Source organism: Fringilla coelebs (genome assembly GCF_963513975.1).
Source record: "Fringilla coelebs genome assembly, chromosome: 28".
Classification (NCBI taxonomy): Eukaryota; Metazoa; Chordata; class Aves; order Passeriformes; family Fringillidae; genus Fringilla; species Fringilla coelebs.
In genome coordinates this window covers 2,786,194-2,813,702 of record NC_140054.1, presented here as the reverse complement: position 1 = coordinate 2,813,702, position 27,509 = coordinate 2,786,194, and the positions used below count along the sequence as shown (strand labels likewise).

Sequence of the window (27,509 nt, the reverse complement as noted above, 5' to 3'; positions counted from 1 at the left end):
GGGTGGAGCGGCCATGGCGCTGTCCGGCGACCTGTGGGCAGAGCTGCCGGCTGAGCGCCGCATCTTCTGCTCCGTCCTGCTCTTCTCGTGGGCCGTCTACCTCTGGGAGGCTTTCCTGGCGCACCGGCAGGTCGGTGGGGCTCTGGCGGGAACGGTCGCTGGCGGGCCGGGGCTGTGCCGGGCCCGGCCCGGTCTCACGTGGAGGATGTCCGGGGCCGGGGCTGGGGCCGGAGCTGGAGCCGGAGCTGGAGCCGGGGGACGCGGGGTCTGTCGCCTGCCTGTGGAGAGCTCGGCTCTGTCCCGGGGCTCGGCCTCAGCGCGCTGTAGCGGATGGTGGGAACGCTCACAGCAGCGAGTGGGGTGAGGGCGGTAGGGTCACGGCGGCTCGGCACCCCCAGCAGCTCAGTCCTCCTGCCCGGGACAGCTGAGAGAGAGAGGTATGAGCAAAAATGAGGAAACGCGTGAGTTGAAAAAGCGACAGTTTAACCGGTGGAGGAAAGAGGAAGGAAGCGCTGCACAGGCCGTCGTTCAGCACGTCCCCGAGCAGGCGATGCCTGGCAGCCTCCGAGCGATGGCCGCCCAGGAAGGCACATCCCAGCCCCGCTTCTTACTGCAGAATACAACACAGAGCACGGAGCGACCCTTTGGTCAGGTCCTGGCTGTCCCCTGACAGCCACATATCCACTCCCAGCCTGCCCACCTGGCAGGTTTAGCAGCAGCCGCACACCGGGGTGTTTGAGCCCTGGGGTCGGGGACATGCTGCCTGATGCCCCGGACAAGGGAGAATGTGTTTTGAAGTGACAAAGGGTAGCAGCTTTTCCTTAGAGAACGGCTAAGTATAGTGGAACAAGGCGGCTGAGGGAAAAGACTTTTAGTCTTAAAAAAATTTCAAGTGGCAAGTTCTTTACTGAAAAGGAAATAGCACCTCGTTTGTGCAGCCACGCCGCCGTAGCTCTGTGTTCTGGTGAAGTCGCACAGTTTGCACAGGAGGATCTGGTGTTTGGTTTCAAAATTAGCTTAGTTGTTAACTGTGGTGTGGTAAGTAACATCCTGTGGAAAAATCAGTTTACGTGATCACACATAGATAAATTAAGCCAGCAGTTCAGTTCCTGGTTACAACATAATAATTATGTTTCAGTTTTATATTTAGAACTTCATAGAAAACCGGAATTTAGGAATAATTGTTCCTTTGTGTGTTGTTTTTTTTTTCTTTTTAACTTTCTGTGGTGGCCCATGGGGTCATTTTATGTGTTATTTTAAAATCTTATTTATCTCCTTTAAAATATTAGGTGTAGACTTTAAGTTTTGTCTTCAATTTTTCAGAGGCGGGTGTACAGAACAACAACACATGTACCACAGGAGCTGGGACAGATCATGGACTCAGAAACATTTGAAAAATCTCGCCTCTATCAGCTGGACAAAAGTACTTTCAGCTTTTGGTCAGGCCTCTATTCAGAGGTTGAGGGCACTGTAAGTACATTTCACATGATATTTTTTATGTACTCAAACTATTAAGTGCTTTGATTCTTAGTGAACCCGTGCAGCTGCACCATTGGCATTCTGGTGTCATACAGCAAACGTTGACATTTATATTCTGGTTTTGTTTGTGGCTGTATTTGCTACACAAAAAGAAGTAATTGTTCAGAAAGCATGTAATTTCTTTCTGCAGTGCTGAGTCATACTGCACAACTACTGTGTTAGCTTACATTTTAATTATGTTCTATAGTAGTTTCCATTGCAAAATAATTAAGCAGCATGAGAGTTATTTTAAATTGTTAAAATACAGACCTAGAGCTTTCCCTGTGTTTGGAGGAATGCAACTACTTTCATTTTTAATTCAAATGTAAGTAGAAGGTAAAAAGAGAAAAAAAAAAGGTGCAGTTGAAGTGGCTTTCATTTCTCTTCTTGTCTTATTCACCCTTAAAAGGTTCTTATCATGCTGAAATGTTAAGACTAAGATGACAGTGTGTTTCATACTGCCTCTGTGGTATGTGGTTTTGTTTTTAAGATGATTCTCCTCTGTGGAGGAATTCCTTTTCTATGGAAGCTGTCTGGTCAGATCTCTGGTCGTGCTGGGTTTGGACCAGAATATGAGGTAAGTAGGCTTTAAATTCCTGTGAAAGTATTTGGTCCCTACTGCAATAATTATTTTTAAATTGGTATTTAGTTAAAAGTGAGATTTAGCTGACCTGTAATACAGTAAATATAACAGATTTTTTCTGGTGCACACAATGACTCTGTGATTCTGAGAACTTGTAACAGTAAATTGTCTTGCTTTTAAACTAGCTTACTAATTAAAACAGCCTTATGTGTTAAAAACAAAGTCTGGCATCTGCTTGAGTCAAATGAGGTGGTGGGCTGGGTTTTTGGGAGCTCTTTATTTGGGTGTTTTCTTTTTACTAATCCTGCAGTTGATCTACCTGCACATTAAAAGGGTTTGAGTCTACTGCTTATGTTACCTTTGTGCTGTGGATGAGGCATATATCCAAATTTGTGTTCCAAATCCTTTGTAAGCTATTTCAGTGAGCAATAATTAGTCATCATGAACAAGTTAACTCTGTGAATTTATCTAGCATCATCTTCTAACTGGTTTCAGTTAAACCACCAATGTAAAAGCCATTTTTAACACTCAGAATATTTGTTAGTATGGGTCAGTAAATATCAGGTGGTTTTGTTTTGTTTTTTAGATTGTTCAGTCACTGGTATTCCTGCTGCTTGCAACACTCTTCAGTGCAGTGACTGGTCTCCCATGGAGTTTATATAATACATTTGTCATAGAAGAGAAGCATGGCTTCAATCAGCAGGTATTGCAGAGAGCCCTTGTACTGACCAGATTGGTTCAGACTGGTTGCACAGACTGGTGCTTTAATGAATGTGCAACACAAAATCATGGTTTGGGTCAGGCCTTGCTGAGAAGAGTTCATCTGCCTGGGCTTGAGTCCATGGAAATGTAAGGAGCTACTAGGAGAGTTCCTTTTTTGCTGACTCTGATTTTCCTGTGACACTGGCATTGCTGTTTTACCATTTGTCAGTTCACTAACCAGAGTGGCATATTAATATTTACATTGATGTCACTGATCCAATTTATCCTTTCTTTGCAGACTCTGGGATTCTTTTTTAAGGATGCTATCAAGAAGTTTGTTGTGACTCAGTGTATTCTGTTGCCAGTGACATCCCTTCTGCTTTACATTATTAAAATAGGGGGAGACTACTTTTTTATCTATGCCTGGCTCTTCACATTAGTTGTTTCCTTGGTGAGTATGAGAAGATGTTTGGGTTTCTTCCAGATTTCAGCTTACTGGCATGGCTCAGCATGCTGAATACAGCTGAAAGGAAATGAAAAATCTAAATCTCCTGTGAATTTTAATGTCTACAAACTTTAACAGAGTGTCTTGCTCTCAATGTACTTGTTCAGGAATAATAGGTCATATTAGTTGTCTACATTAATGTCATATATATCTAATCTGTTTAATACTGGAGTGTCTTCATCAATTGAAAGAGAAGCACTTGGAAAGCTTTAGAATAGGTACTGGAAATCCAGCACTGTTTTCCTTTCTCCTGAATGTAGAGGTGAGAACCAGAACATATGCAGCTGAAGCCACATTCCTCTCTCTCCCTTTCCTATCACAAACTGGTATTTTATTTTTGCTCTGCCTGTGCCTTCCCGTTGAGCTGCCCACGCAAATTTTGTTCTGAGGTTATACAGATACTTTAGAACCTGATATAAGAGGGGTTGGTCTATCTTTTATGCTACAAAAGCTAGAAAATAAAACATCTTGGTAAAACTTCAAATTTCTGTATTGAAAAAAACACTTTCCTGGCTCACTCTTCTCTTCTGAGCCCTCTCCACCCCTGAGGGTTAAGTGCATGCTTAGACAATTGGTGTGTTGCCACCTCACTGCAATTTCATAGGGTTTCAGGCCTTGATGTGTTTGAACAGCCTTTGACATGCAAAATCATCCTGAGAGGTATTAGATTTACCCTTTAGAGTCTGGTTTTGGGAAAAATTCCAGTTCCATAACTCTGTAATCAGAGTAGAGTTGCATCCTCCTACTAGTCTGTTATGCCTGCTGATGCCAAGGCATGACATAAAGATCTGAGATAAAACCTGAAAATTAGGCCCCACATACTATATAATCTGAAACAGTAGTCTGGACTGAAAAGCTGATTTCTGCTCTATCAAGTAGCCTCCTACACCTTCTGCAAAATATCTGCAGAGGTTTAAGCCCCTAAAAATTACAGTAACAAAACTTACTTTAGTGGTGTTTCATATTGATGCCCTCACTTGCTGTGACTTTGCAAAAGTCAGTTTTTCTGATTTTTGATTTCATTGGGCTTTTCAGCAGTGCACACACTGTTAAAAGCCCAGGTATTTGTTTTCAGTGAAGTAAAATGCATCAAGATAATTTTGAATTTAATGTTGATGTCCATTTGCCTCTCATGTCCTGTTCCTTTTTCACTAACTAGAATTTAAACTTAAAAACAAATAAATAAAAATAACTTTGTGGTGATCCAGGGTGTGAGGAAGGGAGGTGAAAGGGAGTTCAGCTTTCCTTTCCATCACATTATTATTGTTCTGGCTTTCTCAGCTGGGCTGCAGCTGATGCTAGTTTGAAGAGATGCAGGTGTGCTGTAGTGATGTTTTTAGGTCAAGGCTATTAGTCATTGTGGAACCAGAGGCATCAGGCAGACAAGTGCCCTAGCCCTGGAGACAGCTGGCAGACAGAAAGAAAACAGGGGACATAAAATTTCTTGCCTCTTTTTAGACAGCTGCTTTGCAAGCTAGCAGGAATTAATCCCTCTTTTTCTAATTCTTGGTTCCTTCATCTCTTCAGCTGAGTATGAAACACTTCAGAGCTTTCTAGGGTTGGTGGAAGTGACAGCCTTTCACTGATGAGCCCCCTGCACCCAGAGGCTTTGTCTTCTGCACTCTTCACACCAGTTCTGCTCAGGTGTGTAGGTGGTCTGTGCACAGTTTGCTGAGCTGTGGACTGACCCCCAGACAAAGCAGCCCATAGAGAGCCTGCCCATAGATCCCACTTCATACAGGACTCTGCTTTATCAAGTGTTTACTGAAATTGTGCCCTCTTTTTGAACTTTTTGCTCCACCTTTAGTACTAAACAGGTTTGCATGCCCTGTTTTTAATATCTGCATGTGTTGCAGGTGCTTGTTACAATCTATGCAGACTATATTGCACCTTTGTTTGATAAATTCATTCCACTTCCGGAGGGAGAGCTCAAGCAGCAAATTGAAACAATGGCAAAGAGCATTGACTTCCCACTGACTAAGGTGTATGTTGTTGAAGGTGAGGTTTTGTTGGTTTTTTTAAATAAAAAGGCCTTGTAATTTTAAATTTGTGGGGTTTTAGCATTGACTGTGAATGCTGCAGTAGGGCAGTTGATTGCATTGCTCAGATACTGCAATACTTGCCAATGTCTGTAGCATTTTCCTGGTCTTTTTCCTGAAGCTCAGTGCACAACCTGAATTCATCTTCTGGTTGGAAGCATTTTCCTGAGTCTGTGGAATGGAAATACACAGCTTGGTCAGGAGTGGAAGCACAAAAGTAGTCAAGATGATAATTTTAGGACTGTGAAACAAGGGGAATAGCTGTTTCCATTCACTTTTGCTGGCACATTTGAAAAAAAATCTACATAATTTGGCACAGGTTCTTTGCCTGGAGCAGTGTCAATTCAGAATGCTCTTTCCAGTCTAAATCTGAAATTGCAATAGGATTAGCTTTCTTCTTCGACATTAGATGTTCACAACTGCTCTTATGGTTTTAATGCTTTTAGTGATTACATGCTGCATTTCTCTATTGGAGTCATCACTGCTTAGATTTTAGAATATGCTTCAGCTTCCAAACAGATCTACTTGAGTTTGTCTACAGTTCATTTGGGGACTTTGAGAATTCCTCTGGAAAAATCTGATCTGTCATGCTGTGCAGGCTTCAATGCATGGGATTATTCAGATCATGGTGTTTAAATTTCCCCCATCAGGTTCTAAGCGTTCTTCCCACAGCAATGCTTATTTCTATGGATTCTTCAAGAACAAACGGATAGTGCTCTTTGACACACTCCTGGAAGACTATTCTGCTTTGAACAAAGAACCAGCAGAAGGAGAAGATGGTGAGAATGAAGAAACAAAGTCTAAAACCAAAGTGAGTTTGCCTTTCTTGTGTTGTTCATATTAACTGCTTGGTGAGATATTCCCTTTTTTTTTCTAATGTATTTTAAAGGTCTTGAGTAAGTTGCTAAAACCAAACCCTAATGATTTCAACACCAAAGTATGACTGGTTTGCTAATGGGAATTTCTGGGGCTGTGTGAGTTGTGCAGATAGCACGAGAGACTGTAAAAATCCACAGGCACTTTAGCAAAACATTAGTTCCCTGCATGGAAAAACTAGATTTTCCCTATAATTCTCTGAATAAGGGACCTGTTCAGGGTTTTAGCTCATCTTCTCTTGGGACTGCCATACCAAAGCTTCCCTTTGAAGGAAATACTTTTAATTCTTAGTGTGTCATTTGTGTGCCTTTTACTGCATACAGAGATTTTGGTGCAGGAGGACAGACAGATTGCACATGTGCATCCTCCCATGCTCTGGTCAAGAACAGGATGGTGGTCTGGCACTGGCCTCTCCTTTGATGTGCAGCTGCACATCATGAGTCTGCTGGAAGAGCTGTTGTGGCCTCAGAAGAGTATGGAAATGACTAAAGCTAATAGAATATTTTGTGAATAACCTGAAGGAGTTACTCTGAGAAAAACAAATGGCCTTGTGCAGCCTAAGGTTAGGCCAGTGTCTGGATTGTTGTTCAGTCCAGCTTCTGCTCCTTGACACCATGTCAGTGTGTCCAGGGTTTTGTTTGGCAAATACTGCAGAAGTGGGTGGTGAGAGGAGGGCATGTTGAGCTCACATGATTTAGTCATAGTGAGAGTCTGTGATCCATTTCAACAGGTTCTTCAGCCTTTGTGTTTGCTTCTGACTTGCTAATGGAACTTTGAAGGTGCAAATGTCCTTCCTAATTATAGCTTTAAGATGTGTCATAGGGCTTTTTGAAGAGTTCAGTTCCTTTTAAAAGCAGCAGTACTGCCTTGGGAGGAAAACTACATGATGAGTGTTGAAGGAAAGTAGGAACAGGGCTTTGCTCTCAATTCTCTGAAAGTCTGCAGTTCTGAATACCTGTTTCCAGTGTCATGCTTTGCCTGAGTAAAGAAAGAGGATGAGAAGGGTTGGGAGTGTTTGGAAGGCAAATCTTCCAGTGTTCTTTCCGGTTTGCATCAGCACGTCTGCATACATAGAGATAAGAGAACACCACCTCATAGTAGAAGTCTTCTTAACCTTAAAAGGTTTTATTTCTGTAAGTATCTTGATGAAAAAGGCTCAGCAAGAAATTATATCTGTGTTTCTGGTATTAGAAGGGAATGGCCTGGTCTAGGGACACTTAAGTGATCAAGAAAAAACCAAATTAGTAAGAAATTAATTTGGTTGTGTTCAGACATACCTGACAATACTTCTGCTTTGTTATTCCCTCAGAACAAGAAACAAGGATGTAAAAATGAAGAAGTTCTGGCTGTACTTGGTCATGAATTGGGTCACTGGAAACTAGGTCATACTGTCAAAAATATAATCATCAGCCAGGTAAGTTATTTTAAACTGATTTTTTTTTTCCCTGGAGCATCTGTAATTGTAGCTGTTACTAAATGCCTTCTTCCAGATTTATTAGTGTGCATTCACCTGATACACTGTGTGACAGGAAGTTGGTCTGGATCACAGCCATCCTTCTTTTCTCTTCTGTGTGTTTCAATAACAAACAATATTCTGGCACCTTCTGTTTTACTCTAAAAAACCAAAAAACCACTCTGATAACTAATCACCCCCTCTAGAAAACTTGGTGAGGGCATGGTCCTGCCTCTTGGCTCTGAAAAGCCAGGCAAGCACAGTGTTTGTACAGGACACTGCACAGCTTGGATGGAAGCACAGATTGTTTCCAGGAGCAGAAGTACAACACAGCACAGACACATTTTGTTTGGCTTTAAACTCTTCAGAACCTATGCTTAATTCCAAAGAGATGGGTTCTATCCTGTACTCCCTCCTCTCATCTCTTCTTGCTTTTTCATCTCCATTATTTGTTTCTTGCTGTCTGGCAGAAGACAGTGCTTCTTCTACTGTTGTATTTTCAGAAGGCAGGTAAAGACCAGCTGTTTTTTCCTCTCTGTGTATTAGTTCAAAAGTAATCTACTTGGAATTTTTTACAGTGGCATCCATGTGCAAATCTATAATGTGATGTTATGTAATGACATCTTAATCAAGAATGTTTTTTCTTTTCTCCAGATGAATTCCTTCCTTTGCTTCTTCCTGTTTGCTGTGCTAATTGGTCAAAAAGAACTCTTTGCTGCATTTGGTTTCTATGACACCCAGCCTACCCTGATAGGCTTGATGATTATTTTCCAGTTCATTTTTTCACCTTACAATGAGGTAACTGGTTTTCATGACATAGACTCTGAAGTATCATCCTATTTAAATAATGATTCTGTTTTGTCAGGGGAAGTTTGAATTTCTAGGGGCTGTGTTGGGTGTCTCATTTTGATAATCAGGCTTAGTGCTGCATGTTGGGCAGCACTCCCAGTTTCAGGTGTGGCTTGGATAAAGCTTAGTGAGATCAGTCTGCAGCCACAGCAATGTGTGGGATGTGGGAAGCTAAATTTGGTGGTATTTACTGGCACTGAAGGAATGTGCAGATAGCTGGATTTTAAAATAATTTTAACGCATTTCTCTCCACAGGTTCTCTCATTTTGTTTGACAGTGTTAAGCCGACGATTTGAGTTTCAAGCAGATGCATTTGCCAAGGAACTTGGGAAGGCTAAGGACTTATATTCTGCTTTGATCAAGCTAAACAAAGATAATTTAGGATTCCCTGTTTCTGACTGGATCTTTTCAATGTGGCATTACTCCCACCCACCCCTTTTAGAAAGACTTCAGGCCTTGAAAGATGCAAAGCAAGACTGACAGCAATGATTGCTGGTCCAGAGACAGTGCTTCCATCTCAGAAGCAAAGTTCAGAGCTGCTTTTTAATTTTTTTTTTAATGGATAATGCGAATTAAGCACGCTGTTAACAGCACCACACATCTGAGTATCCTGAAACAGGTATTAAATTATAAATTACTTCTTTTTAATAAAAACAAAACTGTGGAACTTAATTTAGAATAAGTGCTGGGTGAAGACCTTCCCCCCCACCCACCACACTGACTTTTATTTCCATATCATAGTATAGACTTTTAAAGGGAGGAAAAGAAGTGTAGACTTCAAAGCACCTTTTTCTTCAGTTTGTGTATGCCTTGAACATTGCTTTTGATCCTTTTTCTATTCTCAGCATTCTGTGAACCTTCCCAGGCTCACCCTCTTCACAGTGAAGAGGCTTTGGGTGACTTGATTTCCTGTATAATGATACTTGTGCTTGCCAGTGTGTTTGAAAAAGCTGATTTCAGCTGCAGGCTTTTCTCCTGCATTAATGTCTGTCAGAATGAAAAATGCTACTTAATAAAACCTTCTTTCTCTGAAGTGTGGGAAGAAGGATGAATTATAGCTGAGGATATGTACCATGTCTTCCTTGAAAATGAGAATTATTATTTAGTAGCATTATAGTGGATTAGGCTGCTCCTATTGCCCCAGGGCTGCTGGGGGTATGGAAGGATGTTACATAGAATCAGACCAGGATCCACAGGTTTGAGAAAATTGCTAATTCTCTCTTGTATTCCCTTTTTCCACATCTCAGTTCCTCCATTTCTCTTGTACTTTGCCTGGATTTCTTGTGTATGTGGAAGTGCCCAGCTGCTCAGCCAGTGTATTAAGCCACACTTTGATTCTGAGGGGGCTTATCCTCCATTCCATTGAGGGTTTTTCATTAATATGAATCCAGCTGAAATAGTAGCTGAACTTATTCTTCATCATTGTTCTTATATATAAAAATTCCTACATATAAAAAGCCCAGGAAACAGTTTGCCCACATCAGTTACTGAAGAAAAAAGTGGGTAAACCTGGAAATGGCATTGATTATCTCAGACTTTTCTGATGAAAAATAGGATTTTGTTTACTTTTGTTGAAGTAAAAATAAAAGTAAGATATAAGTTTGCATGTGCATACAAATGTTTTAACCAGCGTGAATATAAAAACTCCATATAAAAATCAGATTTTCTATCTGTAGTAAATTAAAAAGTTCTGCTCAACTCTGTCCAAAGAGAGGAGTCATCGAAGCAAATTGTCATTGTTTCACATGTCAGAATATTCTCGTATATTTTATTGGTAGCTTACATTTGTTTTTCTGATCATAGGGAAAAATGCCTTATAAGATGATGGGCACAATGATGTCTTGGGTGAAACAAGATGTTGCTGAAAGCCCTTTGTATGCCTTATTCTAATTGTGTTTATACCCCAGCAAACATGGAGCTTAGCTATAGATACGGATTTAGGAGACAGTTTTACAAACCTGGAGAGCCTATATTTGTCATGTGAACTGTATTTAATAAAAGGCCCTCAAAAATAAAAACATAAACTAGAATCTGTCAATTCAGAAGAATAAATAAGTGTGTCAAGTTTTGAATGAGCTGTTGGCTGGTGTAAAGCTATGGAGAACGTGTTAAGTGTGCTCTGAGAAAATAATTTATCTCATCCATTAGGTAAAAATTGTATGCAAAAACTGAGATGTTGGAGCCCCTCTGCTCTGGAGATGGGCTGGGAGAGCTGGGGGTGTTCACCTGGAGAAGGCTCCAGGGAGACCTTAGAGCCCCTTCCAGGACATAAAGGGGCTGCAAGGGAGCTGAGTGACCGGACAGGACAGGGAGGGATGGCTTTAAGCTGAAGGAAGGTAGATTTAGATCAGATATTACAAAGAAATTGTTTACTGAGGGACAAGTGGCACACTGTCCCTGAAAGTGTCCAGGTTGGACAGGGCTTGGAGCCGCCTGGTGGAGTGGAAGGTGTCCTTGCCCATGCTTTAAGGTGATCTTTAAGGTTCCTTCCAATCCAAACCATTCTGGGATGAAATAGGCACAAACCTCTGTCGTTCAAAGCGTTTCAAGGCCCTCCGTTTGTTCACACAGGACTGGTACGGCCACAGGGCTCCGTCCTGCTGTGCCCGTTCAGTGCCAGCCCTGTGCCCACCCTGTGCCCGTTCAGTGCCAGTCCCGTGCCCGTTCAGTGCCCGCCCCGTGCCCGTTCAGTGCCCGCCCCGTGCCCGCTCAGTGCCAGCCCTGTGCCCACTCAGGCTCCCCCGGGAGCGATGAGCCAGCGCTGTGCCTGATCAGTGCCAGCCCTGTGCCCGTTCAGGCTCCTTGGAGTGATGTGCCAGTCCCGTGCCCGTTCAATGCCCGCCCCGTGCCCGTTCAGTGCCAGTCCCGTGCCCGTTCAATGCCCGCCCCGTGCCCGCCCCGTGCCCGTTCAATGCCCGCCCCGTGCCCGTTCAATGCCCGCCCCGTGCCCGCTCAGTGCCCGCCCCGTGCCCGTTCAATGCCAGCCCCGTGCCCGTTCAGTGCCCGCCCCGTGCCCGTTCAGTGCCCGCCCCGTGCCCGTTCAATGCCCGCCCCGTGCCCGTTCAGTGCCCGCCCCGTGCCCGTTCAATGCCAGTCCCGTGCTCGTTCAATGCCCGCCCCGTGCCCGTTCATGCTCCGCGGCCGGGCGCGGCTGCCATGCCGCCCCGCGAGCAGCAGGGGGCGCTGTGGCGCAGGACCCGCCCGCGGGGCAGCAGCGCCCCCTGCTGCCGGCGGGGCCGCCCCGGCGCGCGCGCGCGGCGGCCCGGATGTGACGTGGGGCTGGGGCCGCAGCCCCGCGCGGCTCCTTTGTGCGGCGGGGGCGATGCTGGCGGGCGGCAAGAAGGGCGCGGAGGCGGCGGCGGGCGGCGAGGCCGGGCCGGAGGCGCCGGTGCCCCCGCCCGCCGCCGCCGGGGCCCTGGGCTCCTCTTCGGATAGCGGCGGGGCTTCGGAGCGCACGCCCCGCAAGAAGGAGCCGCCGCGGGCCTCGCCGCCGGGCGGTGTGTCCGAGCCCTCGGCCGTCGGTGCCGCTCCCGCGCCCGGCGCCGAAACCACCGGCATCGCCGAGACCCCCGAGGGCCGCAGGACCAGCCGCCGCAAGCGAGCCAAAGTAGGTGTGGGGCGGCCCGGTTAAGGGCCCCGCCGGCGCCTCGTGCGCGACGCGCTTGGGCCGGCAGGGGCGTCCCGGGCCCGGCCCCGCTCGGCCGGCCCTTCCTCGGGGCGTCCCGGGCCCGGCCCTGCCGGGGGGCTCAGCACGGGACCCGGCCCTGCCGAAGGGGGCGGGGGCCATGCCCGGGACCGAGGGCTCCGGTGTCGTCAGTGCGAAGGATAAGCGCGCAGGAAGCCGCACTGGCTTGAGATTAGGATCCCCTGTTGTAGCTCATTTTCGTGGGTTCTTGGCAGGGCTCGTGCTCTGCCATAAAGGAGAGCGTTCTGCAGTTGTTTAGGAACTTGCTGCGGTTTCTGAGCGGATACCGAGCAATAAAAACACCCTAAATCCATGGCAGTGCATTGGGTCTCTCGGGAGCTTACGTTTTATCAGCAAATTCTTCTGTTACTGTGGTATATGGATGCAGCCTCTCCAGGCTCATGTGCACGGGATGATGCTGCTTTTGCAGGGTTGTGAAGGTGATGAATGTGCTCAGTCCACTGTTCCTCACTGGTGTTGGAGAGCTGAGTCAAGGCTGTGTAAGGGTGGGATTTAGTAATGAAATCTAACAGCTGTGAAAGGTTAGTAGTTTGGGCCTGTAGTATGTAGTTCTCATCTGTTGTTCTGAATATATAAGAACGTTTCCCTTTTTTTTTGGTGAAACATAGTAAAGATCTTGAATGTTCCCAGGGTCAGAGTGTTTGACATGGAAGCTGAAATGACTTTTTGGAACTGTTTTGTCCTGTGGCTGTTCAGAGCCATTGTGTGTTGTGATGACTGAACTGGTCCTTGACACATAGCAGCTGTTGGGTTGGTCAGTCTGGTGCATCTTTTAAATCAAAATTAAGATGGGTGTAGACTGGACATAAAGAAGGCATTTTTTACAGCGAGGGTGTTGAGGCTCTGACCAAGTTGCTCAGAGGAGCTGTGGCTGCCTCATCCCTGGAAGTGTTCAAGGAAATGTTGGACAGGGCTTGGAGCACCCTGGTCTGGTGAAAGGTGTTCCTGCCCATGGGTGGGTGGAATGAGATGGGTTTGAATATCTCTTCCAGTCCAAACCATTCTGTGATCTTCAGAGGCAGCATCCCTTCTTTAGAGTGCTCTGGTAACTAGTAGGAATTAGTGCTCTGTGTGGGTTGTGTGTTGCTGGTGTTCTTTGCCCTGACAGTGCCCATCTGCAAAGGGTGTTTGTCTCTTGTGGCACCATCTGTCCCCTTGAAACCTTGGCCGGCATGAGGTCACCTTCCCCTGAGTGTTTGTAGTTGGGGAGGGTATCTAGGTTAAAAATAAATCTAGAGAAGAGCTTAGGGTTTTGTACTGAACTTGATTATTCTTCAAAAGTTGTGGAAGCTCAAAGGAAATGGGAGACTTCAAAGGGCCTTTGGACAGGAGTAGCTGTGTGTGGGTTCATTACCCCTGGTGATGGACAGATGTGCTGAGTGGTCACTGTTAATTCTTCAGAGTGGGAGTTCACAGGAGGGCCTGGAGGTGCAACAGTGTGAAAAACTGAGTATGCTGGACATTGTGGAATGTAAATATTTAAAAGATAGCAGATAATGGATTATATTTGTATTTTTAATAATCCAGGGTTTCCTGTACACAGGCTTCCCAAAACTGCTTTGAATTGTGCCCATTATTGATCTTTTTTAGTGGCTGAACTTGGACTATGAAAGATATTTTCTTTTGGTGAGAAATCCAGAGTTGTTTTTTTGTCATTTCCCGGTGGAAGCTGACCTGTTCGAAGTTGGAGGTTCACTAGCTGCTTTCTTTTTATTTTTCCCATGGCAGCATATTGAGAAGTGTTTTTTTTCCTTTCCAGCCAGCAGGGAAATTCACTAGCAGTATACAGATCTTTCTTACTTTGGATTAAAGCTTGGTTGGCTAAGCAGTATGAGATGCAGCCCTCCCAGGCTAGTTCTTGGGGTTCCTTCAGGTTCAAGTGAGTCTTTTTGGCCAGTAATTTTATTTATTTTTACTGGGGAGTAGTAACAGAACAAGACATATATGGCAATAAAGATTGGAGGTGAGGGGAAGAGATGTTTCTTGTGTTGAGCCACTGGTGTGACCATTCTGGAGAGGAGGCAGCTGTGAGCCCCTGTACCAGGACAGGATTCCCAGTGAGCAGGAGACCATACAGGGCACAGTGGGATTTCTGCAGGAAATCATGGTGTGCTTCTGGTCATCTGTGCTTAGCAGATGAAATTCAAGTTTGAACACGTGGAGTGGACACACACAGGCTGCTTTTCATCCCTTGGCAAGGATGTGAAGGAAGGGAAGAAAACCAGAGAGGAGGTTAAATGATAATATAGCACACATAAACTGGGCTTGATGAAAGCTCCTACTACAAAATGCTGAAGATTTTTTTTTTTAGGTGGAGGCAAAAACATTAGGAACTTGTTAAGTTTTGTTGCATTTTATAACATGGTATCTGCAATAAGAGTCTGCTTAAGGTAACTCAAGCCTTTTCTTTAAACTGTTAGCAATTTTGTTACTTGCAGCATTGATGTTAGCAGCCTGATTTACAGGCATCTTCAGTGTGTTTATGCTCTGTTGTGCTTTTCACAGGTCGAGTATAGAGAGATGGATGAGAGTCTTGCAAACCTGTCAGAAGATGAGTATTACTCTGAAGAAGAGAGAAATGCTAAAGCTGAGAAAGAGAAGAAACTACCCCCACCACCTCCACCTGCTCCTGCAGAAGAAGAGAATGAAAGTGAGCCAGAGGAGCCGTCTGGTGAGTAGAGAGAGACCTTCTCCTCTGAAACTATTTACCTGATTTGTTAGCAGAAATTAGGTAGGGCTGGGTGTGGCATCATGAATCCCATGTCTGGTTTCAATCTGGTTTTGAATAATTGTTCTACAGTGTTTTATTTGCTGGCCCCATATATGGAAGGAGGTGAGAAATGCAGAACAGCCTGATAAGGATAGGAATATGCATTCCAAATGAAGCCAAACCTCTTGTGCTAGATTCTCATGATCCTTATAGACTTGTCTTTGGAACTTATTGACCAGAATAGCCTCTCTGGCTCTCTGCTGCCACACCTGCTTGGGTATGAACATTCATTTATTCCTCAGAAAAGACCTTGGGTTTATGGGGGGGTTGTTATGCAGAAGAACAGATTTAAACTTCTGTGATTCCTGTGGCTTTAAACTATGACTCTAATCTTAAACTCTGGTTGGATACTGTTTGCTTAAATTTCAGTATTAAATATCAGTATTCAGTGCTTTCCTCATTAGCTTAGAGAGAGCTTCACTTTAAATTGAGATATTTTTTGGTCAGTCTTGTTCAGGAGGCAGCTTTTGAAATTTGTGGTAGTAGCAGTTCCCTGTTCTTTACCTCCATTGTGTTTACAGCTGCCACCATGGCTGAGGTCTGTTGGTATCACTCAGCTGCTAGAAGGTGATGCTTTTGCAAAGTTCAGAGTCAGAGATTTCATGAGATAACATGTATAGTGTTTGGTGTTAGACAAGAGCTGAAATCTAGCAGTTGAATCTTTGCAGGTTCATCACTGATGTGAGTCACTCTTGGTTTTCAGTTACCTTAATTTTCTTTCTGCCTGGCAGGTTTGAGAACATAGGACTGATGTTAGCTTGGGGATACCTACCTTTAGTCACAGGAAAAATATTAAAAGCTGTGGGTGTGTTTTATCTCTTATAATTTGCCATTGTAACCTCTCCTTATTGCAGCTGTTGGCTCCTGCCTTTACAGGAGTACTGTAGTTCCTATGCTTGACTGAAATACTTGCAGGGATAAAAATCCTGCCACCCCAGTTGTAGCTGATGTAGCAAAAATGGAATTTTAATAGGTGTAATTAAGCAAATATTATTTCTCTCAGATTCCATTTTGTGCCTCTGAGGATAATTATTGAAATCAATTTGAGGCATAATCAGTGAGGTACAGGGGAACAGGTTTTGTCCCATGAAGGAAGAAGCATGGAAGATGAGCAGTGATGAGTCATGCTGTTCTATACACACAGCAGCCTGCTGGACAGTTATTTTGCAAGCACTGTATTTAACCATCTAAGTACAATCAATTTTCAAACAGGCTGTATCTAGCTGCCTAAAAATGAGTAGATTTCAGGTCATCATATCATTTTTCTATTCCCAGAAATTCTGTGAATATGCATGAAGCAATAAAGTTGAAAGAAGACAGGTTTCAAGCTGTCATTCCACAGCTAGTCTTACTGTAATTTTAAAGGTTTCTGAGACTGTATATGTTTCTGGATCTCTCTATTTTTGTCTTTATTAATGTAGGTGTCAAGAACATCAGGTCATCTTATGCTGGCTGTTAAAAGTGCATTGAAACTTCTAATTCAGCCCCCCTTTAGAAGGAGAAGGCAGCGTGGAGTCTGCTGTATATAAAAGCAGTGTTGATAATTGAGGTTTTCTCTCTGTAACTTTGAAGGAAAAATTGAAGTGTTCAATAAGAAATACTGAATTGGACAGTAATACTAGTGGAGGATTGCATACTGAAAATTTTAGTTAGCCTGGGTATTACTGTTAATTTATTCTCATTGACCTTAAAACATTAATTTCTGTGTTTAAAGCCTGTAAAAATGCAGGTAATGAAGTAAAAGAATAAAGTTGTCAGATTACAGCTTTTGAGCTGAAAAGCCTGATTGTGCAACTTAAAAATGTCCAGGTGCCAGTGTCTGGTATTTCCTTAGCCTGTCCCCACAGACAGCTTACAGTGAAGGGGATTGGTAAGTGTCACACTGCAGGTGACAGCACAGTGCTGGTTTTCCTTGAGTAGGTTCCATTCATGTGTTCAGCTGTGGGGAATTCCAGGTGTGCTGGCTGTTACAGGGTGGATTTACAAGCTATACTGCATTCTATTGCAGAGCAGTTTTAACAGGTGTGACAGTATTTCATGGTAAAGAGAATTTTCTTAGAGTATCTCTTCTCTTTTTACTTGAGGAATATTGTCTAATAGCAAAAAGCTTCCAAACTCTCTTTCAGTGCTGACTGATGACATTTGTGTTCTTGTTTGCCAGTATCCCTTTTAGAATCAAGGAGATCACTTCTTTTGTTTTTTCTTTTTTTTTTTTCTCACTAAATTGGATTTTCATTTTTAGAACTACAGATGATTTTCTTTACTAGCTCCTGGCCTTCTAGTGTTGTCAGTATTCTTACTTTGTGGTATTTTTAGGTGCTGTTTTCCAGGGAACTGAATATGATCAAAATTAAGATCAAAGGAATGGTCAAACTTAGTGGTGCTTTGTCTCTTTATTTTATCTGACTTGTCTGTTTTCCTAAATAAATTCAGTACTCTGTGATACTCATGTGCAGCTATTCCTAATTTTGAGACAGTGGATAATGATGATATGAAGTAGATTCCCTTCTGGACCTTCTTCCTCATTGCTCTTCAGCTCATGGTCTGTTATTGTGTTGCCTTGGGGCTTGCAGCAGACTCTGCTCTGGCCCAGGTTCTGTTGAGCTGTGATAGTTTGATGTTAGCAGGGATCAGTGGTTGGCTTGCTGTTGGTTCCTTTTCAACTAGAACCTTTCTTCCAGGGAAGGAGAGGCAATCTTCATAGCAGGCCTTGTTTCCACACTTCTCTGCTCAGACTGAGTTTAGAATTGTGTCCAAGCAATCTGTAATAGTGATGAGAAGAGGAAGATTCTCTTTCTGAAGTAAACTGAGAACAATTTTTTCCCCTCTGCTCATTATCAGTGTTAATTCAGGGATTAGGAGTGCCAGAGACTGAAGTCAGAGTCTGTTTGATTTCTTAACTTATGGAAGGCACAGGTGAAACTATTATTGCAAATTAATGGCCTATGCTTGACTGTAAATAATCATATTTCAGTTGTGTTAGTCTCTCCCAGAATGGAAGCAAGTCTTGAAATATTCTCTGCAAAATAAAAGTACTTGCAATGTAATCAAGTAAAGAATTACACCCTGCTGTTGCAGAATGTAATTCTGTATTCACAGAATCATAACTTGGGTATTGTGAGGCCTTTCAAAATACAATTATTTGTCACAGTCTCTCGGTGAGGTTTTTCATTTCCCTGCTGGCAGACTGATTTTATACAAGTTCTAACTATGGCTCCTCTGCTGTACTGAGGGAAAATGTCTGTCTTGTTTCAGTTCCTACTTTGTTTTACTTGTAGATGTTTAATGTTGTGCCATTCTAGTTTAATCCAGTTTAGCACAGTATGGAAACATTTGTTTAACTTTCTGCATCTTGCTTTAGGGGTTAAATCTCTAATTCAGATGAAATTCTTCTCAGTTAGTATGTCCCCAAAGAGCCTTAAATTGCATTCTGGCAAAATTGTCCACCCAGACTTTAAAGAGTGCTCACAATTATGTGTTTAACCTCAGGTTAGACCTTGCTCTTATCTGTTTGGAGATATCACCTGAGCAGTTGTGCTCTAGGAAGCAGCTGTTCCATTCCAGTGACCATTGCAGTGTGTTTCAGTGCATGTTGGTTTGGACTTGATGCCTGTTGAAGTGTGTGGTTTGAAGGAGCCTTGGTCCAGCAGGAGCCAGCTGAACAGCACTGGGCCATCTCTGGAGTGTGCCATGGCTTCCTGGGCTCTGCAGGTGATGGGACTCTCCTGGTGCTAGAAGAATATTGCTCCTGAGCTCCCCTCAGAGCCAGTGAAGTGAGCAGTGTGTGAGGTGTGTAATGGCTTTGTTCCTGCAGACACTGCAGCTGTACTCATCTCTCTTCTCAACATGCTCTGTTCCTGCTTGTGTTGCAGTCCTGTTTAGGACTTAATGCAGGCCAAGGTAATTCTGACACTTCTTCAGATCTTTCAGATGTGTGTGCTTAGCCTTTTCCTCATGTTTCCACTGCTGGGAATGTTGAAAGACTGATGTCTTTCAGTGGCTGGGTATTGATCACATCACTGATCAATGGTATGATGTGTATTTGGCTTCAATGACAATCTCAGTGTGTTAGAACACTGATGGTGTATCAAGGGTGAAGCCAAATAAGTGGTCTTGAGCCTTTCAAGAATTGTTCTAGCATCAAGCTTAAAGGAAGGGTTTATGGGGGAAAAAATAGGGTCTCCTGAACATAAGAGGCTTTTCAAAATGCTTTAAACTATCTCCTTGGGATATGGGGAGACTTGGGAGCACCAAAGGCAAGATTATCAAATTCTTAGGGTTTGAGATCCATAGAATCTGATGGTATCCATCTGCCAGATCATAAGTATTTAGCCACCAGGAATGCTACATATGGTGTACTTCTTTATTTCCCATAAAATCTGATGTAAAGCGTTCCAGTAACCTGGATAACACTTCAGAACACAATTTTTTGGTGCCCTGAACCTAGGTTGCAGAAAATGGGATTCTCAGAAAGCGGGTTTAGTTAGTTGGTGAAATTTAATACCTAAAACGCCAACTGCCGGGCCTTTATGTCCAGTATGGTTTAATTTATGGAGTAAGGTCCCTGAGTTCTCCTCTTTCCTTCCACAGGGCAAGCAGGAGGACTTCAAGACGACAGTTCTGGAGGGTATGGAGACGGCCAAGCATCAGGTGAGGGTGGCGTTTGATGCTTGCCACTGAGTAGCAAGAGCCGCCAAGTTAGGGATTGATGCTTGCAAGTGCGCATGGGTGTGGTTGTCCCCAATCTAGCAGGAGGTGCAGGAGTTGTGTTCCCACCTGTTTAAAAAGTGTGGGGTGTTCAGATTTCAGTTGAGGTCTGTTACAACTGTGGAGAAGGGCGCTAGCTAACCTGTGCTGAAATGCCTCAGGCCGATCTCTCATCCCTCCACTCCTCTCCATGTTCAGAGGAGTCTAAAAAGAAAGCTGGTTCTTGCCTAGCCAGGTTCTGCCACCTAGATTGACACAGAGAGCTTTAGAACAGTGTACCCTTTTTTCTAATCTGCTGAAGAAACATAGCACAGAGTACCTTTTTGCTCCTTTCTTTTTGTCTTTTGAAAGGGTTTGTGTTTGACCTGTGTGCCAGCACTTAGCCCAGGAGATTGTCTGCTGGGCAGATTCAGAGTCTGCTGGACTGGATTGTGCATTGCATTTGCCATTTGGCCTTGGTGCTGCTGCTGGCAGTACTCACTCACTGCTTCCTTCACAGGATTGGTGTCTTTACTCCTAAGTACTTGGAGTGCTACTTAAAATCTTCCTCCAACTCTGCTGCTTTTGCTCTCACTTCAGGATTTTAGACAAGAGTCAAAGGCTCCAGAACCTATTCTGTACCTCCAAGTTGCTCTTTTTGAAGCAAATAGATACTCAAGATACTCATCTAAGAGTGCATCCTTTGCTGTTGTAAGGGAGCCACATACTGTCATGGATGTTACCTCTTGCATGGAGCTGCTGGCTGCTATGGCTCATGAGGCTTAAGGATGCCTTGCCTATTTCATTTTTAGGTAGGCATTGGCTGATTGGAAATTCTGCATATTTTGTATTATATACTGAGAGTATGCTCTAACAACTGTCCAATTCAACAGCCTTTCATTCATTGTGTTCATCTGCAGATGTTTTAGTAAGTCTTTAAATGGACAGCATCCCTCAGGATTTCTTCTGTGGGCAAGGATATACTCAAAACTTCACCCAATTAGTTCCTAGTTCTGAGTGTCAGGAAATGAGCAAGAGTGTGTGTGCAAGTGTGTGTGAAGAGGAGCTGATAATCCATTCTAGGCAGAACCTTTCCAAGGAGAAACATGTAGTTTTGAACTGGTAATCCCTGTAATGTGTAGCTTTCATGAAATACAAGCAGTAAGGGTGTGAAATGGGATTCAGTCAGCCTGAAATCCATTTAGATTTGAGCTGTGTAGTTGCAGAAGTAAGTTCAAAGACATGTAGTTCTTAGAAGATCTTCCAGTGGTTGACCAAATAAAAATGCTATCTTTGCTATTAATAGCTATGCTTTTTCTAAATTCCTGTATGAAACACTCTTTTGGGTTGTTTTATTAGCTTTTTTTCCCCTGAATACCTATGCACATCTGGAGCTACTCTGTTATTCTAGTTTTAAAGTTTGGGTATTGCCATGATAGGTACTTGGCCTTAAAAGCCCCCCCAACTCAACCCACCTTGGGAGTTCTTTTCAAAACTCTTAGTAGCACCATGATCTCTGGCTGCTCAATTTGAAGAAATAAATCCCAAAGCTTTTCAAGACACTGCCAAGTTGCCTTAAATCCACACATCTGAGAGTTTGCTGGTGTTTGATGACTACAGGGCTTTTTAGCAGGTACCTGGAGAAGCACAAACCTGAAGAGTCAGGGAGTCAGGTTCAGCATTTTAGGTCTGTGAAAATTGTGCTGCTGAGCTTTTTGCTAGCAGTTGAGCATCCAGAGCCTAAATTAAGATTGTTAGCATTAATGAATTATCAGAGAACTGGTAACTGATTTGATTTCCATGCCCAGTTTTACAGAATTCATAGTTGAGCATGAGCATTCCTGCTCAGGTGTTGGCACACTTGGGGCAGTGTTAGATGGAAGGACAGCAGAGGGGCTGGGCAGTGGTTGTTCCTGGAGAAACTGAAATCATAGTAGAGTTTCTATTCCACAGCTGAATATTAGTGCAGGAAACATTGCTGGTGTGTCATCTTTTCCTATGGTTAATTTTATTTTACTTACTATGCACTGTAGCTTCTGTTACTAATTTCTTCTTGCTGTAAAATTTGTGTAAATGATTACAGTTTTCTTTACCTTGAGTCATCACACAGATATTTTGATCTTTACTTGTGAATTTTTGGTTGTGGGGTTTTTTTTGGTTGGTTAGTTTTTTGTTTGGTTGTTTTGGGGGGTTTTTTGGGGTTGTTTTTTTTTTGGTTGTAGGTTTTTGGGGTTTTTTTGGGGGGTTGTGGGTTTTATTTGTTTGGTGGGTTTTTTGTGTGCTTGTTTTTGGTTGGTTTGTTTTGGGGGTTTTGTTTTATTTGAGTTTTTTGTTAGTTTCACAACCATCTCCTTCCTTGATTATTTTTCAGCACCTTTGGGAAGTAAAAATGCTTGGAAGTTAAAGGGGTGTGTGGTGGCACCAGAATTAAAAGCAGGGAACTCCTGTCCCTGGCACAGTGACATGTACTGCTGTACATGAACTTCAAACTCTTAAACAGTTGTCTTGGTTAGTGTAACACACTGCAGGCTTATATTTTCTTTGCTATTTATTGTAATCTTTTGAGCTATTCCAGTTTCAGCAAGTGATCCTAATCATCCTGTGTTGCTTGTGGGGTTTTTTGCCCTTGGGATGTATTGGCTTCTGTCCTTTCTAGATTGAATGCCCTGTCCTCTGTCCTGATCAAAGTCACTTCTAGGACATGGGAGATTTATATTTTTCTTGCTGTATTTCACATCTCAGTGCTTTGTTTTGCTTGCTGTGCCTTCAAGATTTGCTTTCTGCACTTGTGCTGTAGCACTTGATGCAGCTGTGTCTTAGTTTGTCACTTTTTCTGTAGTGCAACGTAACAGAGACTGAGGAAAGCAGGGTACAGAAATGCAGTTACATCCCTGCCAGTGTGTGAATTGGTAGAAGTTCAGGTTCCTGTATGAATGAAAATTTCCATAGAGAAAAGCTCTCCTGTATGGGTTCAGCATCAGTCTTTTACATGTGGAGCATTTAAAATGAACAGTAGGAAATCTGTTGTTTGGGGAGGGAGCACAGGAAATGCATAAATGTGATTGTATTTCATTGCACTGCCTGCTGTAAATATATCAGATATAAATGAGAGTTTAGGGTGGGTTCCTCTAGCTGGAGAAGGTCAGTGCAAATGAAACTTTGAGAAGCAGGTGAGAGGACATGGTGCATGTTGTGCTTGTGTATTACAGATATTTTGGCTTTGAACAGGTTCTAAAACAGTTTTTCAAATTAAGGGCAGCACCTAAAATAGTTCTGTTTTATTGTTCACACACATATATATGTGTGTGAGTGTATATATAATGTATTTATTTTTCAGGCTTTTTGAGGGGGATTTTGTTTGCTTGTTTGTTTTATCCCCCCTGTAGTGTAGCTTTTTCATTATCTCTAGATAACTATAATTCAAAGAACTGTTGACTTGGAAACCTATACATCTTGCAGAAGTAAATCAAAGAACTAAATGAAAGCATCCCCTGAAATTCGCCACTTTATCATCTCCTGGCTGCATGCACAGGCTGGGAAGGGCAGTGTTCCTGTGCAGTGCCTGTAGACTACTTGTCTTTTTATTGTAGGTGTGGAGGGTGCAGCTTTCCAGAGCAGACTTCCACATGACAGGATGACATCTCAAGAAGCTGCCTGCTTCCCTGATATCATCAGTGGGCCCCAGCAGACTCAGAAGGTGTTTCTGTACATCAGGAACCGCACTGTAAGTTTGTTGTAAAAGTGTTGGTGAAAAAAGGGCAGGAAATGTGTGTACCTTGCTAAGGCTTTTTGGGCAGGAAATGTGTGTACCTTGCTAAGGCTTTTTGGCAGTTACCATGTCTAGTTGAATTTTTGGTTTTGAGACAGTGGGGTTTTATTTCTGTCATGCTCTTTATGTTGTTAAGAAATGTGCTGTCCAGTTCTTGATCTGTACTGTGAACAGCATAAAGAATCTGTAGTGTATTTACAACATCCAAAACGGGGATCAGGGCTTTCTCCTGGATTTTGAAAAGAGAATTTTGGAAAACTGAAGTAATGTTAGAAAAATTACAGTGGAAAAGCAAGAAATATTTTGAGAATTGCTGTGTTACCATAGTTAAGAGACAAAATACCTTATGCACCACTCAGTTTTTTCAGAGACTAAAGATGATCAAGAAACATCATGGGGCATTGACACCCAGTGCTTATTAAGTTTAAGAAGTTATTTAAAATTTATGTGTGATGGACATCTTCATGCTAAGAGCATGACTTCTGCTATTCCTGTGATGTTTTCCTCTAATTCAAGTTGTAACTTCTGGGAAGTCATGAGATGTGTAAAAACAGGCCAGAGCATGCCAAAAAGTTTGGAAAACAATTTGCACAAAATGAACAGTGAGTAATCCTTTTACAAACGTGTTGGAAGCAGAAAAATCTTCCACTGAAACTAAAGAATTACTGGAGAGAGATATTTGCAGGGAAAAGCAGCACTGCTGGGCCTTATTCAGTAGAGAGGAACATTCCTGAGCAAGAATCCTGTTTGAGGAAGGCTTGTGAGAGGAACTCTTCCAGCAAGAATGGCAGAGACTGTGGAGCAGCTGATATGAACCCAGTGCTCAGCAGAGCTGCAAACTGCAGTGTGCAGCCTCTTAATGAGCCATTTGCCTCAAATAGCCTCCCAAATTCTAAGGAAATTATTTCTTAACCATTCCTATTCATTATAGTTGTAGGATTTCCAGTTTAATTTGGTATCTGTGAAGCTCAGTAAAGCAACTTGAGAGAAATCACTAATTATGGAATGCAAAATGGAGTGGAAATGCTATGTATGACCTAGGCATGGAACAGTAAAATTATTTATTTACTCCTGCCTCTGTGCTACAAAGTTCTGTTGGGAAAGCAGTTCTTTTCTGGTATGAATTGACCTACTAACATATCACACAGTTCTTCCTGCTCAGTTTTTGAACTGTAAATGTCCTGTATTTGTGCTTTTTTGTGTATATGTGGCCAGTATCGTCCATAGCTGTGTCTTATATTGGTGAAGATGGATTGGATCATTAAATATTGAAGATAAATAAACCTTATAACATGATAAGTACTACTGTAGCTTTTATGACAACATGAGATGTGATGCCAAAAAGACAATGCTGGCTGACTTTGCCAGCCACACGCATCTTTGTGCTACTTTGGTGCATTTCCATTCATTTGAAATAGTGTGAGAATTTCAAACATACTGTATTGCACCTTAAGGAACACTGGAAGGTGAAGTTCAATGTGGCTTGGGTAGTCTTGCCAAAGTTTAGGGGATTTCATCTCATTTATTAGGGGGTTTCATCTCCTGACAGTGTTTGGTAGCAAACATGGGCCTGGAAAACACCTCTTTTGTATTGCTTAATATGATTTGTTGTATTGTTTATTTAAATACAGCTGCAGCTCTGGTTGGATAACCCAAAGATTCAGCTGACATTTGAAGCAACTATTCAACAATTAGAAGCACCTTATAATAGTAAGTCAAGTTTTTCATTGCCAAAATGGATGTATCATTGCTGTTTTCTCTCACTTTTTTTTGAGGAAAAGCTGCTTCAGATGCTTCAGTCCTTTATTAGTGGAGTTCCCATTGTCTGGTAAAGAAATATCACTAGCAGGATTCATAAAAGTTGCTAAAAAGATGGATTGTTACAGTGGGGTTAATTCATGTGCAGCTTTTAAGTTTTCCTGCAGGTTCTTGGTGGTTTTTCAGCTGTAAAACATTATTAATCATATGGTTTTTGGGAGGGTTTTTAAGACTTAAACAAACTGGATGTGATGTAAGAAGGCAGTAAAAGAGTGAGGAGTTACTGCTTGCAAATGGAGGCCATTCCACACTTCTCAGACAAAATCCCAATAAACTGGAAAAAGGTGGAGGGTAACCATAAAAAAATTAATTTAAGAGGAAAATAATGCTAAAATGAATGCAAATATACTGTCAAGGATTGCAAAATAGTGAGTTATTGTCCTTTTAAAAATAAAAATGAGAATTCAGTGCTGCAGTAAGTATTGCATAATACTGGCAAATCACATCACAGTTCTGTGTCATGATCTTGGGATTTTGCAGTCAGTTTCAGAAAAGGTGTTCTTCTGCACTGTGTGAAAAGAAGCACCTGATGTCCTGTGCAGCTTTTCAGGCAGGACTCAGAGCTGCAGTACAGCATGGGTGTTTTCAGACCAGGAGCCTCAGCCTCAGGAAGGTGAGTGGGTCAGTAGGGCAGCAGAGCTGTAGGGCAAGATGTGTTTAGTGGGACTTTACTGTGACTTGCTCAGTATGTATGTGATGCTGAACATACAGAATAATTTTGAAAATTTTCCCATTTTTTAGGTGACACAGTGCTCGTTCACAGGGTTCACAGCTACCTGGAGCGTCACGGCCTGATCAACTTTGGGATCTACAAAAGAGTCAAACCCCTTCCAAGTAAGAGGCTTGAATATTGTTTCTAGCTGAAGTTTTGTTTTATTGTTCTGTGATTTCTTAGGACAGTTTTTTGAGTGTTGTTTTTTAGAATTGCAGTGCTAAGAAAATAAAAAAAGGCTGGAAGGCCATCTGGCTATTGATATTAATGTGTTTTATTTTGGCATAGAGAACCCATGTATTTATGTAAATCACTTGGAGAGGAAAAATTGTTGGCAAATCTTTTGGAGATAATTCAGTGACTGTCACTTTTTAATGAGTTATCTTGATTCTTCATTTGAATACCTAAAGTCAGAAACACAATATTGTACTTAGATCTGTGGTTCTGGAATTTTGCAAGTGCACTTCTCTGCCCTTTTTAAGTTTTATTCTTCTGGGGCAGAAAGAAATCAAACTATGATACTTTGTCCCCCATAATTAACATGAATTGCTTTCTTCTTCAGACAGTTGTCTGGAAGCATTTTTTTCACCTGGTTTTTTCCTTGTGTATTTTCCTGCTAGTGTATTTTCCTTGTTCCTGTCTCAGCATTACATTCAGAATTACTTCAGCTTTCTTTTTGTTACAGAATTTATTCTGTCAGAACCACTCATGAGAAAAAGCTGCTTTTTTTTCTTGGTATCTCTTAAATGCAACTTTAAAAAGACTGTTTGCAATTTAATACTGCACATATAAAGGACTACTGTAGCTAATTTTTCTCTTTCTTTAGCCAAGAAGACAGGAAAGGTGATCATTATTGGTTCTGGAGTCTCTGGATTGGCAGCAGCTCGCCAGTTGCAGAGTTTTGGAATGGATGTCACAGTTCTGGAAGCCAGAGTATGAATTTTTGTGCTATTTTACTTCTATTACAGCTTAACCAGTAACCCTGGTCAGTACTAGAACTGGGCTGTGTCCCTGCAGCTGTGGGGTGTTCCAGGCAGTCAGGATGAATTGCTGATGCTTTCTCAGAGCTGGGCTGGATGGTTAGAAATGGTTTCATGGTTAGAAATTGATTTTTCATCAGAAAGCCAAATGCAAGTCCAGAATGGCAGACTAAAGGAAAGACTAAACAGAATTTCAAGAGTGTATTATTAAGAGTTTGTTAAACTGTGGGAGAAGGCAGGAAAAGTACTCTGTATTGACAGTTTACAAAGTTACAAATATGTGAAAAATATAGAAAAAGCTAAAAATCTTTAGGCATCAGGCAGGAGGGGAGGAAGAAACCTAGTACATAACTAAATTTGTACATGGCCAGTGAAGAGATTGGCTTTGGAATCACAGTGGATCCTTCTGTAGAAATAGTGAAATATGCCCAAATTAGATTAGACATTGTTCTTTCTATTTCTTTCCTTTTTTCTTCTCCTTTCTTAAATGCTACTTAAGCATTTTATTCCTTAACTTAGGCAAATTAATTGTGATAGAGTTCA

General features: G+C 42.5%; 2 protein-coding genes across 5 annotated transcripts in view; both read left to right on the top strand.

The window, feature by feature from the left end:
- Window positions 1-7: 7 nt before the first annotated feature.
- On the top strand, window positions 8-10,472 carry ZMPSTE24 (zinc metallopeptidase STE24). Its single transcript, XM_084222488.1, has 10 exons — window positions 8-130; window positions 1,324-1,470; window positions 2,009-2,095; window positions 2,688-2,804; window positions 3,102-3,254; window positions 5,165-5,306; window positions 5,998-6,158; window positions 7,533-7,637; window positions 8,331-8,474; window positions 8,781-10,472. The coding sequence occupies exons 1-10, from the start codon at window positions 14-16 to the stop codon at window positions 9,003-9,005; spliced, it is 1,398 nt and encodes a 465-aa protein (XP_084078614.1). The 5' UTR covers window positions 8-13; the 3' UTR covers window positions 9,006-10,472.
- Window positions 10,473-11,812: 1,340 nt separating this feature from the next.
- KDM1A (lysine demethylase 1A) overlaps window positions 11,813-27,509 on the top strand; it is a 42,038-nt gene continuing 26,341 nt past the window's right edge. For 3 of the 4 annotated variants that reach the window (XR_014616803.1, XM_084222823.1, XM_084222821.1), the window contains exons 1-7: window positions 11,813-12,132; window positions 14,737-14,902; window positions 19,592-19,651; window positions 23,278-23,411; window positions 25,088-25,166; window positions 26,016-26,108; window positions 26,813-26,919. Coding sequence is in view for 3 of the 4 variants with exons in the window: in XM_084222823.1 (XP_084078949.1) it covers window positions 11,848-12,132; window positions 14,737-14,902; window positions 19,592-19,651; window positions 23,278-23,411; window positions 25,088-25,166; window positions 26,016-26,108; window positions 26,813-26,919 (924 nt within the window). In the remaining variant the exon portion in view is untranslated. The remainder of the gene's footprint in view (window positions 12,133-14,736; window positions 14,903-19,591; window positions 19,652-23,277; window positions 23,412-25,087; window positions 25,167-26,015; window positions 26,109-26,812; window positions 26,920-27,509) is intronic. The other variant, XM_084222822.1, reaches the window with a different exon arrangement.

What these genes read in the sequence shown, in the direction of transcription:
- ZMPSTE24 (XM_084222488.1), top strand. Translation starts at nt 14, where the DNA reads ATGGCGCTGTCCGGCGACCTGTGGGCAGAGCTGCCGGCTGAGCGCCGC. An exon ending in CTTTCCTGGCGCACCGGCAG is followed by an intron (nt 131 to 1,323) that starts GTCGGTGGGGCT and finishes TCAATTTTTCAG; the next exon opens with AGGCGGGTGTACAGAACAAC. An exon ending in TTTTTTCACCTTACAATGAG is followed by an intron (nt 8,475 to 8,780) that starts GTAACTGGTTTT and finishes TTCTCTCCACAG; the next exon opens with GTTCTCTCATTTTGTTTGAC.